We start from the raw sequence: 17,230 nt of genomic DNA on the forward strand, positions 1-17,230 counted from the left end.
GAGATAATCAGTTTCGCTCTGTTAGCTACTTCTGACCTTCTGTTCTGGCTAAGTACCTAGCTAGAGTGAGTTTCTGGTAAAATTATCAGGGAGAATTGATGAAATTCAACACTTTACCTAGAAAGTGTTACAAGAGTAACATAATTTCATATTATGTTAATCTTGTATTTCCTGAATCAAGACTGGTTTATTTAGCCCAGGTTGGAACTGCTGGAGCTGAATGTAGGTTTAGATGTGAGCATAATATATAGTTTTGAAAAATAATGTCTTAGTCCATGTAAAAAAACCCAAACAAACAAAAAAACGACTCTGTAAGACAAATTTAAATAAATAAACATTTTTATTAAGCAAGCCAAAATTTACAGACAGGTCTGGAGGGGACAAAGCCTCTCCCCAAAATTAAAGTCACTCTGACTCTTTTTACTGGTGGAGGCAACAGCTGCTCATATTTGGCATAATTATGTTTAAGCATCACTTGTATACATTGGTCTTTACCGGGACCCGTCTCATTATGCGGCAGCCTGCAGCTCTGAAATGTGAGCACGTTGCACATTTCTCTGTAGGTCTCAGCTTAGATGTGTCACCGAGACATAAATATGTAGCTCAGATACTACATTATTCTCCATTAATAACTGCTTTTGATACTGGCTTTCTTCATTCCTGCATCTGTCGCCATGGTTACTCTCACTGCTTGTCCTCAAAGATTCCTTGTAGGTACATTTTGTGACACCATTACCAACATTCTAAAGCAAGAAAAGCTGAGTTTCTCGAGAAGTAACCATTGACAAGAGCTTGTGCCTCTGTTTGCAACTATAAGTGGGAAAATATCGGATGCAAAATCACATTGCACATGTGAAAAGAGATGTGGTTAAGAAAAGTGATGTGGAAATGACTTGTGAAATACTGGCAAATTCCCATATTAAACAAAATAAAAATATGTTGCCACATATCATACAACTAGCTAACGTAATTTCCACAAGTCCTTGTGATTCCCCAGGTCATCACATATGTTGTGTACATGTGATCACAAATGTACATGTTTTGTTCTATCAGGTTATATCTTTATTTTGTTTATCACAAAAATGATAAACAAAAAAAAAAAACAGTTTTGTGTGTTTTGTATGTCTCTTGCAGTTTTCTGATATATTTTTTGCTCTGAAATCTCTCAATTCATCAGATTCTAATAAGCAATGTGACATCCTTCTACTGGTCTGCTGCAATAACCACAAACATATCACTACAGGACGGCGAGGACTGGGTCCTGCTTAAGAAGAAAGCAGGTTGAGAGAAAGGAAGACAGGACAGACCAAATAAACTTGGCACCAAATATCACATAAAGAATCAGTCACAACTAAAAAGTGAAGTGAAGCATCATGACTCTCACTCACTTTCATTTGTCCTCCGATCTCTTCTTACGTCATCTTCCTCTCTTCTCTTCCAGAAGGCATCGAGGGAAAAGTAATAACACAAAGGATCCAAGCAGCAGTTCACAGTAGCGAGACATATCACGGGCGTGAAGTCAGACCCTTTAGTCCTAATTAATGCAGTGATGGACAAAGGCAGGAAGCATACGCTAAACATGGCCAAGTTCAGGGCAAAAATCACCATCACGTTCACCTTGCTGTTGACCTTTGCAGACTCACTGAGGTGATGACGCAGGGTCCAGAATACCATGACGGTGCATCCAACGTTGACTGCCAGCAAGATGAACTCCAGCGTGGACTGAATGTAGACAGTTGATGATTTTCCTCTTATATCAGAGTAAACAGATTCGAAACACTTTGACCCGTTCGTACTGTTCAAAAGTCTTGAGAAACGGATGCCCTCCGGGATATTGAGCACCAGCACGAAGAGCCAAACCAGGACAGCTCCTTTCACGGCATTGGACAGGGTTCGTATGTGCCGTGTCTTCAGTGGATAAACCACAGCCAGCAGCCGGTCCACGCTGATGAAAGTGATGAAGATGGAACTGGAGCGGATGTTGTTGCGAAACAGCATCGTGACGAAGACACAGGTCAAGTTACTCAAAGGCCAACTGTCCGTGGCGTAGAAGTAGACCCTCATAGGCAAGGTGATGCCCAGCATCAGGTCTGAGATTGCCAGGTTGATCATGAAAACTGCGATGGGTGATCTGAGTCCATGGTGGAAAAGCAGAATCCACAGTGACACGGCGTTGAGAGGCAGACCAAAAACCAGAATACAGCCAAAAACCACAGCATAAAACACAGACATGATTTCGCTGTTTACAGAAAGTTGCCGCAATAAAGCCGTTGAAGGAGCAGTTCCTCTCCCTGCTTTTCATTCGTCAGAAATGAATTGAGGGTAGCAAGTGACAGGAAATTTATGTGACTAACTATGAATTGTGGTTTCTCTGACGTACCCTAAAAAAACCTTTCTGTGTTCTGTACAGTGAGAGGAAGAGAGTAAGACATATCTGAAGTCAAATCTTTGGCAGCGGTTACATTTTTGGGTAACAAATTACTCACACGGAAAAATACTCGAAGAAGATAAAAACAACTTTGAAAATAATTTGTTTGTTTTTCATGGATATTATTTCTTAAAATAATGACAAAACAATGACTTCCCCTGTGATGTGAGACATTTTCAAACAAAGTCCCTAATCCATTAAATACATTTCATTTTTGTTTATTTCAGCGCTTGGTACTGACGGATAAGTGCATTAATCTCACATTTAGTTTTAGATTATTTCACTGAATGTCTGTTATCTCTGGAAAAAAAAGAATGTTTTGATTAGTTTTTTTTTTATTATTATTATTTAAAACGGAAACAGTTGCTGAGGAAAGAAGTTTTATTCTTAGCAAAACTTTCCAGTAGCGTAAAAACATTTCACAACACTCTTGAGACGCCCAAACTTATACCACCCTCCTACTGATGCATATCTTCCTTACATTTCAAATGTAGTGTAAGATACACCACCTCAGGTGACTCACCCTCAGTCTGATTCATTTGTCGTTCAGTTAAACAACATTTAACTGAAGTCCTAAAAGGGGTGCGGGTTTTAATGTTTTTATCTTTTTAAATCTTTTTCAAAATGTCTTTCTCTTTCTCACTGTTTATTCAATGTCACATGCTGTTTTTATTTTAATTATGTAAAGCACTTTGAAATGCTTTGCTGCTGAAATGTGCTATACAAATAAAATTTGATTGATTGATTAATTGATTTGACTCTGCTGCATATAGAATCAGATAAAAATAGTCCAAATGATCAGATTTCTATGAATACAGATTTAAATACATGAGGGTGCAAATATTTAACTTATATAGTGTGTGTGTGTTCACGTTCTTTTTTTTTTTCCTAATGTAGGACATAAACTTAAACTAGAGAGAATTAAATAGCATCTTGGTTAGTCAAGTATTTGTAAATTAAAGAAAACATCTTTAATGCAGCCTGCCAGACTATTGAAACAACATTTAGGTGGTTGCTCATTGCTTTCTTCAAGAATAGAAATGACTTTATTTTCCATATCATTTTCCTTCCTCTTGATGCAGCTACTTTAAGTCCTTCTTGTTGCACAGCATTCACACAACATGGTGCAGCCACCCCTGTACTTCACAGATGGGGATGTTCTCAGGCTTACAAACCTCCACCTTTGACCTCCAAATTAAGATTTCTCCTCAGCAATGCTGCTGCTGCTTGTGTTTAAAGAATTAGGCAATGCGTGAACAGCATATTTCTCATAGGAATTGATAGTGAATTAACAGGAAGTGCTTTCTCAAGTTCTTGGTTTTAAAGAAGTGTGAAATGTGACACTGCCCTCCGTAGAAAACGGCTTTAACCTTTGCGTGCACTCTGCTGAAGCCAGATCAAACCAGTCGGTGAAATAGGCTGGGTTTATGTTTCTTAAAGCCACAAAAGCCCCTGTTGACTTAATTTTCTACTTCTTCATTTAAAGAAGAAGCTTCTGTCTTTGAACCTATTATTTAGCCATTTACTCTTTATGCCTCTGTTTTGTTGACTATCACTTCTGTGATAATGATTTGGATATTCTTGGGAAAGGATAGTTCTGTAACTTTCTTAATTCTTCAAGTAATCTTGGAAATTTTTATCTGCATATTGGCTAAGAAACATAGATTTGGCACTAGATATTTCTCATAATTGGGAAGCCCCACTAAATGAAATATTTATCCTAATTCACCTTCTTTTCCCCAGCTCCAGTCAAAATAAGAAACAAGACACCTTCTCAGGATAAATCTTGAATGTGTCTGAAATAATTAATACTTTTATTTTATGACAATTTGTTCCCAGAACATACAGTTTCTGGGCTTTTTTTTAGAATTGCAGACTAAGCTGTCAGCTCTCAGTCTTCTGTTTTGGGCTCTTTTGATGATCTGTTGTTTTTTTTTAAGACGTTCTGGTTAACTTGCTGTTTTATTTCCTGTTGATTATATTTTCTGTTCCTTTATTTTCACTGACTAGTCTCCCCACATGCCTGGTCCTTGTGTTTGCAACTCGATCAGTGACAAACTTTGTAGTTAAAAGAAAAGTATCTGCATTCAAAACAGACAAAATTTTAAATAATTACCGTCTTAAATGTAGAAAGTGTATCAGTTGGCTGCAGGTTGTCCAGAGACACATGGTTGTAAAGCTGTTTGTCATTAGCATAGCGATAAAAATTAAAGCTGATCTTTCACAGTGGCAGCATTAATAAATTAAAAAGTGTGAGACCCAAAAGGGGGCTTTTGTTGAACTCTGTATCTCACCTACATTTAAATACAGAGTTTATAATAGAAACAAAAACTAAAATATAATTTGAACCACCTAAAAACTGTCCTGCAGATACTGTTGTGAATCTACTAAGTAATATTTTGTGATCGACTGTGTCAAAAGCTGCACCTAGGTCAGTCTTTAGATGTAAAAAGCAAAAGATTCATAGCTGTATTTCCATACTCCATAATTTCCAGATATTTATTTGTGAATAAAAGCAAACAAATGATCACTTTCAAGAGGTAATTAAGTACCTTAGCAACCATTTGTACTTATTTATTGTTGTGTTTGTCTCTGTAAGTTGTGTAATTAAAAAAAGAAAGAAAGAAAGTTAACAAAACTAAATAAATCTTTGTGGACTGTGTGAAAGAAGACACGGCCTCTCAGTGCCTGTAACTGAAGCTTTCCAAAAAAGCCATTACAAAGCAAAAATATCCAATTACATGACCAAATTGATGCTCCTTTATGCTGAACAGTCTATTTTACACACACACTAAAGCTGAAGTGACAGTGAGGTGCAACCCATTCAAGGTGGTATATAACAAGTTGCAGAACAATGAGATCCTTTTGAATCCTGCATGCAGGAGATGTATCCAGCTCAGTTTGAATATCTGAATGTGATCAAAGATGCTTTTCTCTCCGGCCTGCGGCTTTGTCCTTTTCTTTCTTCTGAATATTGTAGATTCTGGTGAGTAAATGTGTTTTAGGGCACAGCTGATTTTGTTTTGGTCATAAGCGAGAAAACCTCTTTATTGCACCAGGTTTAACAACCAGAACAATCGGGTTAGCTCCCACACACAGCTCAGGTTTATTATTTGGTGGATTATATAATTTTCAGTATGTGTTTTTTTCACTTTTTTTATTGGCAGGACGGATTCTGTCAAAGATTAATCAGCGTTACCATGATCTCCAGGCTCGGAAACACAAAGAATTTTTCCTGACGCTCCTTGCTAGCAAAAGTAAACCTCTTCAACACGTGACAAAGGGCCGGGTTCACCAGCCGCTGGACCACTTCAATCGACAAAATGTCAAGACCTTTACTCAGGTAACTTAAATAATTTTGGACTCTTCCATTGCTCCATATTTTCGTATAAAAATAAAAAAACATGTATTTTTATACAATGCATTTTTAATCATTTTTATCCAAGAAACATCTTCTCTTGACTTAGAGTTAGTAGTTTTGTGGACATTTCTCTGTTAAAGTAATACGCAGTCACACATGGTCCTACTGATTATTTAAAATAACTTAACAGGAAATAGTGGAAACTTTTCTAAGCATTTCCTGTAAAGTAATGAGGAGTTACATGGATGGCTGAAAGTTTAACCTTTCTCTGAGGTGTAATGGCTTTTCAAGCTATTCGCTATGGTAACTGCATTCTGAAAATATTCCATGTGCCACAACAATGTTTCATATGTATTAATATTAATGCAATGACTACTGACAGCTGTCACTTTACTGCTGAAAAAGTTTCTACTTGAGATATTTGGTGTCTCTGTGCTGATCTGAGGTTTTCTAAGCAACATGTTTCCTCACATTGTGCCTTTTAATCTGTAATCAAGCTCACTGAGAGATTTGTTGCTGAATAAAATTCATAAAAATGGAATCTCAGGAGTACCATTGTTTGAATGATTATATAGTTCAAGTGACTGAACATACAGTACATCTGGAAAGTATTCGCATAGCTTCACCAATTGTTATGTGATATGTTACAGCTTTTTTCCACATTGCATTCAATTAACCTTTGTCCTCAAAATTGTTTGCTCAGCTGACAGTTCAGTTATGAATGTGTGTTTAGTTGCATGTTAAGTTTATTGTATATTTATTACTTTGTTTATTTCTGCCTGCTCGTGTCTGTCTGGGTCACAGAGGTTCTTCGTAAACGAGGCGTATTGGCAGCGGCCCGATGGTCCGGTGTTTCTCTTCATTGGTGGAGAAGGTCCCATTTATAACTTTGATGTTCTTGCAGGTACCGTAGGACACAGATGCCTTTATCTGTTCATGTAACACTCTGTCCTCACTTTACAAGTAAATACATTTATTTTTGACAAATGGATGTCAGTGAAAGTCCTATAATATCAGAAATGATACTGTGAGACTGGAGCAAGTTTGGACAGTGGTAAATTTGTGCTAAACAGCACCTGTAAATGAAAAAGGCAAGACAAAAATTCAATTATATACAAATAATTTGATCTTTAATCTCTTTTACTTTGAAAAACTATGTTAAACCAGAAATGTAATCTATACATTCACTGTTCTGCCCAGGCTGGATGTTGGAGATGTTTTGATTAGTTTTAAAAAGAATTCTATTGGTTTCTCTGTGTTTTATTTTGGAGGAGAATTTTTTAGAGAACAGTGCATTGTGGGTAGCAGAGGCTGTTGCAGTTTGGAATACCTGTTGGTAGAGAGAGAGCCTGCCTGTTAATGTGTGAACTGCACCTCCTGTGTTGTCAATCTTTGCTTGCACCTCCGAAAGCAATGGTTGTGAGTCAATCTTCTGTTTTGGTGTTGTCTTTTTTGTTGGTTTATTTTGAGATTGTTTTTTAAATGTTTTTTTTGTTCTAGAAAAGCCATATTCTGAGTTTTTATTTACATAGCAACAGTTGCTACGTAACTGTTTTTTAACTGAAGCTCAGGTTAGTTCTGTTCAGACACAAGAGGTTTATTCTTTGTATTCAGAGCTGATGTATGTTTGTTTTTCTGTTTCTTGTAGTTTCACTCAACTTTTCATTGAGCTTTCTACACTACTGCTCAAGTTGTGTCAAGAAAACGTATTAAAGGAGCAAGACGCTCAGCTTCCTGGCTCATGAAATTGAGTTTGGCTTGCTGTTGACCTACGTTAACATACAGAGTATCTAACACGTAGTGATAACAGTACAGTGAAAAGCCATTGCTTTCGGAGGTGCAAGCAAAGATTGACAACACAAGAGGTGCAGTTCACACATTAACAGGCAGGCTCTCTCTCTACCAACAGGTATTCCAAACTGCAACAGCCTCTGCTACCCACAATGCACTGTTCTCTAAAAATTCTCCTCCAAAATAAAACACAGAGAAACCAATAGAACTCTTTTTAAAACTAATCAAAACATCTCCAACATCCAGCCTGGGCAGAACATTCACCTTTATGACTTCTAGATGTAGTTTTTGCACAATATTATATTAAAATATCAATATTTTAAAAGGACAGGGACATATCAACAACTTGTTTTAAAACTCAAAATGAACCAAACATAATTCTTTTCATTTGAACTAAATAAAATAGTGATAAAAACAAACACTGCATGTTGAGAATAGCTATATATTGAAACTCATTTTAGATTTTATACCTTCAACTTTACTGTAATCTCTTAGGTTGTTCTTAACATAGTAATATTCAAGAGTAATATTTTCTACTTCTTTGTCCTAGAAAGGAAATTCTATTTTTAAAATTATTTGTGCAGCATAAAGCTAGCTCATTTATTCTTTGTTCTTCAAAAAAAAGAAGAAAAAAAAGAATCCTATTTGTAAAATGTCTAATTTTTATTTCAATGTTTAATTCTTGAATATATTAGCAGATTCAGGTGAAACTGTGCTCAAACAGAGTTTGATAAAAATGTCAAAACACTAGTTTAAACCAGACTTTAAAACATTAAAGTGAAACAGGACACTAAATCAGTCATTAAATATTATGTGTAAGGTAATAATAAAACCTATTTGGAGCTCTTAGCATCTGATTAACAGATGTTTTCCTTCCCACATATTAACTTCTTTCTGATGGTGGAAGAACTTCATGTCAAAGGCATGTAGTTCAGTAATACTTGAATAAACATCATGAGTTACAGCATAAGTAATTATAGACCAAACTTCAGTATAATAATTAGACAGACAGGCTTAATTTCAGATTTATGACCACATATAATTTCACTTTCAAAATCACTTTTTAGTTCCACTTTCAAAATCACTTTTTACTCGTTTTAACAGCTTTGAAAACTCAGGTCCAACTCAGCTCCATTCGGTTTCTTGTTTAAATGAATAAACTGCTTTCACACTGAGTCTTTGTGGTATTTACCATGTTTTTCCAGGTCATCATGTTGACATGGCTAAAGAGCACAGGGCTCTGCTGCTGGCTGTGGAGCACCGTTTCTATGGCGACAGCATCAATCCTGATGGCCTAAAAACAGAGAACCTGGCAGACCTGAGCAGCCAGCAGGCGTTAGTGTTGGCTCTTCACCTGTGTGTGTGTCTGCGTGTTTCGCTCCACCTCATTGCATTCTTTAGATTTTTAACCAAATGTTGTCCATAGCTTATAGCCTGTGGGAAAATTTTTGGGTGTTACATTTACCGTACTTAAATGAAGAGAACAATTTCATTGTAACTTGGGAAACCTCAGCTTATTCTAACTCTTTGGGAAATGATGGACATAAAGTCATTTTCAGCTACTCTAATAGATTCAAATTACCAAGCTCATTTTCCAGGACAGTAATTCAAAAATAGGAGCACTTTCCTTTAATCAGGACAAGTGCCAGCCTTGTTAAAGCCCCTCACTGTTCACTATGCAGCTATGTGTGTGAAAGTGTCTGTGCTTTTCCACATCCTTAACACAGCGCCGTCATTTTTACACTTAGATCCGTCTGCTTTTGCATGTATACTGCAGATGTTATGTATGTACACATACATAACCCTATAATCTGAGACAAAAGACCATAAGAAGAGCATATTTGGGTCATTTTCACTCTGTACTTTTATTCTCTTTGGTTCAGACTTGCTGACTTGGCTGTATTTCATCAGTACATCAGTCAGAGCTTCAATCTAAGCAGCAGAAACACCTGGATCAGCTTTGGAGGCTCATACTCAGGATCTCTATCTGCCTGGTTTAGAGGAAAGGTGCAGCACTTCACAAATGAATCTCTCACATCAATCAATGTTGTGGTTTCATAAATGTGACTTTAAAATGGCAAATATATGATAGAGAAACATTTAAGAATTAATCCTAAACCTTTTTTCTGAAATAATTCTTGCAATTTTATAATTTTCATCTTATCCAGATGTGATTAATGAAAAATATTTAATGTTTTGAGCTGTTTGTGACATTGTGGACAACATGTTGAAACTTCTAGTCTTTGTATTCTTTACCAGCACAACTATAAAATGACGTCAAGCTGAACAAGATATCTACTTATGTCCAAACTCTCATTTTAGCTCATGTTTCTGGACTGACAGACAAGAAAAGTGTAACTGGACATCTTATGATAGTACGGTTGTTTGGCAGGAAACATGTCAAGTGATGACCAAACTCCTCTGGAAAAACTTATTGTATGTGTTTCGTGTTTGATAAATAATTAAACTTGACACATATTCTTTCCACATAGGCTTCACAGGTTAAAAAAAAAAAAAAAAAAAGCAACACAATTATATTTTCTGTGTCCATTCTTCTTGTGTTGCAGTTTCCAAATCTGGTGTATGGAGCTGTGGCTTCCTCTGCTCCTGTGAAGGCAAAGCTGGATTTTTCTGAGTATAGCAACGTACGAAATCTGTGATTTACAATCTACCAAATCCTTGAACCTTAAAACTACATTTTAAGAAACCTATTTAACAATACAACTTTGGATTCCCGGCCTGTGGCTGCAGCCAAAGTAACAGAAGCAGATTCCAGTCTGGAACTTTGTGTTTCCTCCTTACTCACGCCTGCCATTCCCTCTGTCTCAGGTTGTCGGCTTGGGCCTGATGAATGAGGCTGTTGGCGGCTCAGAGAAGGTGTGAAGGCTGCCACATGGTTGTCTATTCATCAAATGAGAATCATTAGCTTCCTCTCTGTGTTTGTGTGGAGTATATTCAGCTCCATCTCCTGTCTGCAGTGTCTGGCTAAAGTGCGGGAGGCATTTGTTCTTGTTGAAGCAACGCTGCTGGATGGAAATTTCACCAAGGTGGCTGGAGACTTCGGCTGCTGTCAGACTCCCAAAAATCCTGATGATCAGGTGATGACTCGTCAGAAACAAAACACTTGATCGCTTCAACTCTGGGCTGATTTGACAGCTTTTAAGATGAAATAGTTAGTGTTTTATTTAAGCTATGATGTGGATATTTAGACTAATTTGTTATGAGTTCAAAACAATAAGATAACTTTTGATCAACTATTCAACTTACTTTACCTTGGGGTGCTGGTCATTTCATCCCATTACTACTTTGAGAAAGTCTAATTTTGGTCATTTTTGTTCTTTTTTTCTGAAGAAATGAAGCAAATTAATATTTACTTTTTCTGCCCACTTTGACAAGTGTTGACAGACAAATTTAAAAAATGAAAAAATGACCAAGATTGATTTAGCCCATGTAGTTTAGCTTGTATTTTAGTGGTTCATCCCACACTTTGTTTCGCAATCTTCTGATTCAGATACATGTCACAGATAAACGCACCTACAGAACACTTTGCCCACACTTCCTTTCTGCAGATGGAGTTGATGCAAAACTTGGCTGACATCGTCATGGGAAGTGTGCAGTACAACGAAGAAGGAGTGTTGATGTCGATAAAGGAGCTGTGTGGTGTTATGACCGAAACAAGTGAGGAGAAGGAGGCAGAGATGGAGGCTTACAACCGCCTTGTGAAACTCTCACAGGTTCAAATGGCTTTTTAAGATCTTTATTTTAAATGTTCATGTTCAGAAATGACCACTAGAGGTCAGCACAGAGTCATTTCAGTGAATACCTCACCCAATCCACTTAGGGCTTAAAATATGGTGGTGCCAGCAAGAAATACTTTTAGAAAATGTGCATATTACAGGTACAGATAAAAAAAATTATGCAAAGTGCAATATTTCTTGCCAGTCATCTCAGAAAGTGATGTGAAGTTTTATTTCTTATGATTATGAAAACCCAAAATTCAGTGGCTCAAAAAATTTAAATAATGTGACAAAGCTCATTAATGAAAGCATGGTGTCACATCCTAATCAGCTAATTAACTCAAAACACCTGCAACAATTTCCTGAGCCTTTGAACAATCTGTTACTCTGGGTCAGTAGGCTAAATAAGGAAGACTACTGACTGGACAGACGTCCTGAAGACATTCATCAACACCACAAAAGATCCTGGTTGCTCACAGAGTTCTGTATCCCAGCACATTAATAGAAAATTGAGTGGATGGAAAAAGTGCACCAGCAACAGGAAGAACCTCTGCCCTGGGAGCTTTGTCACAAACACCATACTAGAAATGAGCTACAAATGCCATATTCCCTGTGCCAGCCCTCAGGAAACCAGAGAAAACATCAGAGGTGACTTACTCTGAGAAAAGGAACTGGACCGTTGCGCAACGGTCCAGAGTCTTAATTTCATATTAAAGTAAATTTAAAAATCACAGTACCAGAGTCTATAAGAAGAGTGAAGAGGAACAGAAACCACATTGCTTTAAGACTGTGAAGTTTCCACAGTCAGTGATGGTTTTCTTTGCTGTGCCATCTGCTGGTTCTGGTCCACTGGGTTTTCTGAAATCCACAGTCAGTGCAGCTGTGTACCAGGAATTTCCAGAGCACTTCATGATGATTTTATTTTCCAGCATGACTTGGTGCCATCCCACACAACCAAAGGTACCAAAAGCTGGTTCCATGACCATGGTGTTCCTGTTCTTGATTGACTACCAAACTCCCCTGACCTTTAACCCCTTAGAAAATCTATGGGCTGTTATCAAGAAGAAGATGAGGCAGATGACCTGAAGGCAGATATGAAACCAATCTGGGTTTCCTCTACACCTACACAGAGCCACAGGCTGATTGCCTCTATGCTACGGCACATTGATGCAGTAATGAATGCAAAAGGAGCACAAACCAAGTACTGAGAGCATATGAATGCTCATATTTTCTATAACCATAACATTAGCATTTAAAACATTGATCTTTGATTGGACTAATGTCCACTGAGACACTGAATTTCAGGGTTTCTTTAATAAATTTCCATAGAAGAAATTTTACACTTTTGTGCAACATTCAAATTTTTCTAGATGTACCTGTAAATGAGTAGCTCTAAGGTAAAATGATTAATGTGTAAATAAATATGTGCAGATGTACCACAACACCTCTGATGAATCGTGTCTGGACGTTTCTCACGAGGAAACGGTAAAGAACCTGATGGACACGTCTCACAAGAGCAGAAGAAGAGCAGAGAGACAGTGGACTTACCAGACCTGCACTGAATTTGGCTTCTGTAAAACACACACACTCAAATAATCACTCAAATATCCCTCCTCCTGTACCTTAAACTTTCTTTTTCGTTGCTCTTACAGATCAGACCTGTGAAGACACTACCTGTCCGTTCTCTGGGATGGTAACCCTACAGGCTCAGACTAAGATCTGTACCAAGGTGTTTGGTATTTCCCAGCATTCTTTGCCTTCACGCATCGCCTTCACAAACAGTTACTACGGAGGGGACAACCCCAACACCTACAGGGTCCTGTATGTTAATGGTAAGATTCTGTTCACTGAAGGAAATAAAAACATCCAGCAAAGATTGAAGCTCCCTACCACAGTGAGCAGAAACAGCCTCCTTTTCTGGACAATCAAACGCAGCAAGAAACTGTCTGTTGTGACGAGATTAGATAAGAAAACAGCGAAGCAGGGCCATTAAATACATGTGTATCATCATCACCGCAGGTGGAGTGGACCCATGGAAGGAGCTGTCAGTGGTTCAGGACAGCAGTGAGGAATCTCAGACAGTTTTCATTAAGGACACTGCACACTGTGCCGACATGTCAAAGGAAAGACTAACAGACCGCCACTCACTCAGGAAGGGGAGGCAGGTACGGTCTCCTGACTGAAACCAGTGTAATACTGTAACTTGGAAAAATATTCAAACCATATATACTTTACTACCATAAACTTCAATGCATTTTCTCAGGATTAAATGGCTAGAACTTTGGCCATTAGATATATTGGTGCTGCCATCGATATGAGTCGATTTAGTCATTTTTTTAACATATCGATATTAGAGCGATAAATTAAACTGGGACAATATTAACAACCGATATCTGATTCCATCTTGTTGCTGGAGAGGGAGGAGGTTGGTCATGTGATAGTGTGATGTGATGGTAACCATCATTAAATATTGGTTATTGTCCATAAAAGCAATATGAATGTCAGATATCGATATTTGCCCAAGTTTTCACATCAGCCCATCCCTTTGCTAGAACAACATAAGGTAGTGCATAGATAAGTTTTGTTGGTCATATTTAAAAGTTTACATGATTTCATCTTATTTTTCTTTTTACAAATAAAACTCAAAAAGTATTAAACATCTTTTTCTCTGATATTCTAAATGAAATCCATAATTAACATATAATCAACAAAACAACATCAGCTGTAGCCTTTATTTTGGTTTTGCCACATTGTGAAAGTCAAATGTTAACTTTTGTTCTGCATTTAATGCCACATTAAAGTCCTTTTACATAATACTTCAAAACATGACAAATTTGAAACTCTTTCTTTTATATTAGGTTATTTACAGTCACTGTAAGTTAAAACCTAAATTTGCATATTCCTGGTGTTGGCTGTTATCTAAATATTTTTCTAATCGGCACGATTAATATAACGGTGGACCCTAAAAGCTAATGGAGACTCTATTTAGTACAAGGACATTTTAAACACAATATTCTCCTGCTTTTCTTCTCTCAGGAAATTGAGAACCATGTCGCCCGCTGGTTGAAGACAGCCGCCCTGGAGAAGATGACAAAATCAGGAGCATAATTGTGATCAGTGATATTAAAGCCAGATCAGCTCTTATCATTGTTTTCTGAAACTGAGAGAATCTGACTGCTTTCCTCCATTTCCTCCTGTTGTGTCCATAGTAATCTCAGCTCCGCAGCCAGCCTCTGTGCTTGTGTGATTTGGATGCTGCCGTTAGCATTTTATGATATTAAAAAAATATATTTTTGTGTGGTTTTTACAAGATTCACTTGCTGCTGTTACACTATTTCATCACTAGGGTGTGGTGTTGCAACTTTGTAAGAAAACTCCTCTGAAAAACACCCAATATTAAAGTTTGGAACCGTTAATCTGCTGTTTGTGTTTAATGCAGTAAGCCCGTCATGGTGGAACATTTTGGTCAGATTTGTTTCGTTTTTCTCCATAAGAAAAAATAAAAACTGAAAATAAACCAGAGTGCTGTGTCTGACTTTTTCCAAGGAGGTGATACAGTTGATTTTCTAACATCAAGAGAAATCATGAAGATTCAGGGTGTGTTCGGGGAGAAAAGGTGAGGGGAGAAGCAGTTGTCCCAAGGCCATCTGTTTCCGTGTGTGTAGGAGTGTGTGTGTGTTCGTGTGTGTGTGTGTGTGTGTGTGCATGTATGCGTGAACCTCTCAACAGGGGGGTCAAAAGTGGGAGGTCATGACCCTGCTGACCTCCATGGGAGTGAAGCTCATCAATCAACTAGAGGTTGGACAGAACAGCAGGGGGGCACACACAGACACGCAGGCCTTATAACACACACTGATACTGTAACACACACACACACACCACACACACACACACACACACGCACACACACACACACACACACACACACACACACGCACACACACACACACACACACACACACCCCCACACGCACACACACACACACACAGAAACACCGATCTGGGATTGAACACGTTAAAAAAGCAGATTTAAATCACGGCTTGACGAGAGCAAAAACGGATTTCATGGAATAAAAACAAAAATTTGATCTATGCTGAGACTAAATATTTACTCATCCACCTAAAGCTCAGATGTTATCGCACATCAGGGCTCAGCTGACGAGAAAGAAGGAGTTTTAAACGGCATTCCTTTATTTTGCATCTTGCTTCAAACAATCTTTATCCCCTCAATACTGCAAGTTTACACACACGCACACACACACTTGTACAAACTCCACTAGCTGCTATCTGGATTATCAGCCAGCACTTGCAGAGCGACAGGGTATGCTTTTTCTCTCCTCACCACCGCTCTTCCTCCTCCTCCTCCTCTCTCTCTCTGCAGCCTGTCCTGTTGATCAATGAGGAAGTTCTTGGGCCTCAACTATTAATCAGAGCCTATCGGCTATCTGTCCACTGAGCCAACCAATCACGGCTCTCCGACAGCTGGGCCATGAAAAATGTGGCCCTGGTGGATAAAGGGGAGGAGGTTGGGAGGTGGAGTGAGGGGGGCAGCGATGGGGTGGTGAAGAAGAGGAGGGAGGTGAAGAAGCACTCCATCTGAACCGAGTCAGGTCACGGCTGCACAACCGCTCTTAACGTGGAGACGGCCTCTGCGCGAAGAGAGTTCATGGGTTTCATGAAAGAGCAGGGCGATTAAATTTTCTGAGTCAAAATAACAAAACTCCAGTAAGTAAACAGTGTTTTCTCGGTGTCTCTGCAGCAGAAAGCTCCTGTGAGAACTTTTCCTCATGTCCAGCACCAAGACCTGTCCTTCCTCAATACGACTCTCGTCTGCATAATCACAGTTGCTCACACTCATCCATTCACATCTTATTGCCATGATTGGATTACATCTAATGCTATTACGCCGCTCCCATCTCTCCCCTTCCGACCCCCTCGTTGCACCTCTGTCTACCTCCTTATAGATTTCTTGCAGATGTTATTAGAGTCTGATACGATGCAGGTCTCCCCTCCTTTCTCCAACCCCATGTTTTGGATTTATGAACCCCTCAGACTTCTCTCCTTTAATCTGTCTCTCCTCCTCCTCTCCCTTCCTGCGCCCGTCCATCCATCATTCCCCGGCTTGGTTTGGGCGGAAGAGTATTAATCCCGCCATCCCATCTCTCACTCCTGTGGACAGATGAGAAGGTGGAGGAGAAAAATGTAGCCTGGAGGAGGAGGGGGAGAGGGTAGGAGCCCTCAGATTACTTTTCATAACATTTCTGTAGCATTGTGGGAAATTATGATGAGGCATGGCAGGTGTTCGTACCTTCAACAGGTAAACGCGGGGATAATTTTGCGCTGGTTCAACATGCAGTGCTGTGTGGAAATATTTGGACTTGAAACTCTTCACAGTTTTTTCAATCAATGACAATAAACCCGAATGTATTTTATTAGGATTTCATCCTGCAGATCAACATATATTAGCACATAACGGTAAAGAGGAAGCAAAACATCTGGATTTCAAATGTTTTAGCATGAATAAATCTGAAACAAATCTGACTGGTTTGGGAGCGACCGTTCCGCTTGCATTCAAATATTAACTTCAATTGAACTGAGACCTCAGGAAACTCACCAGAACCAGCTTTTTTTTGTTTCATCAGAGTCCAATTCACACATTCCCAAGTGAATAGGACTTGCAAACAAACCAGAGTTTGATTAAAGCGGACTGAACAGTGCTAATGTGAATGCATCCTAAATTACACACAGGTGGGGTCTATTTACTAATTTATTCTGTACTAATCAGGTGACTTTTGATGACATTTGGTTGCACTAGATTTTATTTTGGGGCAACAGAAAGGAGCTAAGTACAAACACATGCCACAATTTTCATATTTTCATTTATAAAAACCTTTGAAAATCTTCATTGCCCTC

The 17,230-nt window shown here is 38.5% G+C and overlaps 3 protein-coding genes across 3 annotated transcripts in view; 2 read left to right on the top strand and 1 right to left on the bottom strand.

Annotated features, from left to right (window-relative positions):
• Window positions 1-321: 321 nt before the first annotated feature.
• Window positions 322-2,316, bottom strand: LOC106914202 (lysophosphatidic acid receptor 6-like). The gene has a single exon (XM_014980832.2). It carries the CDS (start codon window positions 2,230-2,232, stop codon window positions 1,381-1,383), a length of 852 nt encoding a protein of 283 aa, XP_014836318.2. The 5' UTR covers window positions 2,233-2,316; the 3' UTR covers window positions 322-1,380.
• Window positions 2,317-5,353: 3,037 nt separating this feature from the next.
• On the top strand, window positions 5,354-14,834 carry prss16 (serine protease 16). Its single transcript, XM_088012170.1, has 13 exons — window positions 5,354-5,414; window positions 5,596-5,771; window positions 6,594-6,693; window positions 8,786-8,915; window positions 9,464-9,587; window positions 10,148-10,225; window positions 10,410-10,457; window positions 10,559-10,678; window positions 11,150-11,314; window positions 12,749-12,890; window positions 12,970-13,149; window positions 13,337-13,482; window positions 14,354-14,834. The coding sequence occupies exons 1-13, from the start codon at window positions 5,354-5,356 to the stop codon at window positions 14,423-14,425; spliced, it is 1,542 nt and encodes a 513-aa protein (XP_087868296.1). The 3' UTR covers window positions 14,426-14,834.
• Window positions 14,835-14,901: 67 nt separating this feature from the next.
• meis3 (myeloid ecotropic viral integration site 3) overlaps window positions 14,902-17,230 on the top strand; it is a 25,016-nt gene continuing 22,687 nt past the window's right edge. Inside the window, exons 1-2 of the mRNA XM_088012115.1 lie at window positions 14,902-14,933; window positions 15,800-15,896. Of these exons, the coding sequence (XP_087868241.1) occupies window positions 14,902-14,933; window positions 15,800-15,896 (129 nt within the window). The remainder of the gene's footprint in view (window positions 14,934-15,799; window positions 15,897-17,230) is intronic.

The sequence above is a fragment of the Poecilia mexicana genome, unplaced genomic scaffold, assembly GCF_051168715.1.
Source record: "Poecilia mexicana isolate PSO_F unplaced genomic scaffold, ASM5116871v1 scaffold_13, whole genome shotgun sequence".
NCBI lineage: Eukaryota > Metazoa > Chordata > Actinopteri > Cyprinodontiformes > Poeciliidae > Poecilia > Poecilia mexicana.

Coding starts and splice junctions, on each gene's coding strand:
- LOC106914202 (XM_014980832.2), bottom strand. CDS start 2,232: ATGTCTGTGTTTTATGCTGTGGTTTTTGGCTGTATTCTGGTTTTTGGT.
- prss16 (XM_088012170.1), top strand. CDS start 5,354: ATGCTTTTCTCTCCGGCCTGCGGCTTTGTCCTTTTCTTTCTTCTGAAT. Junction 8,916..9,463: donor GACCTGAGCAGCCAGCAGGC/GTTAGTGTTGGC, acceptor TCTTTGGTTCAG/ACTTGCTGACTTGGCTGTAT. Junction 12,891..12,969: donor CTGCACTGAATTTGGCTTCT/GTAAAACACACA, acceptor TTGCTCTTACAG/ATCAGACCTGTGAAGACACT.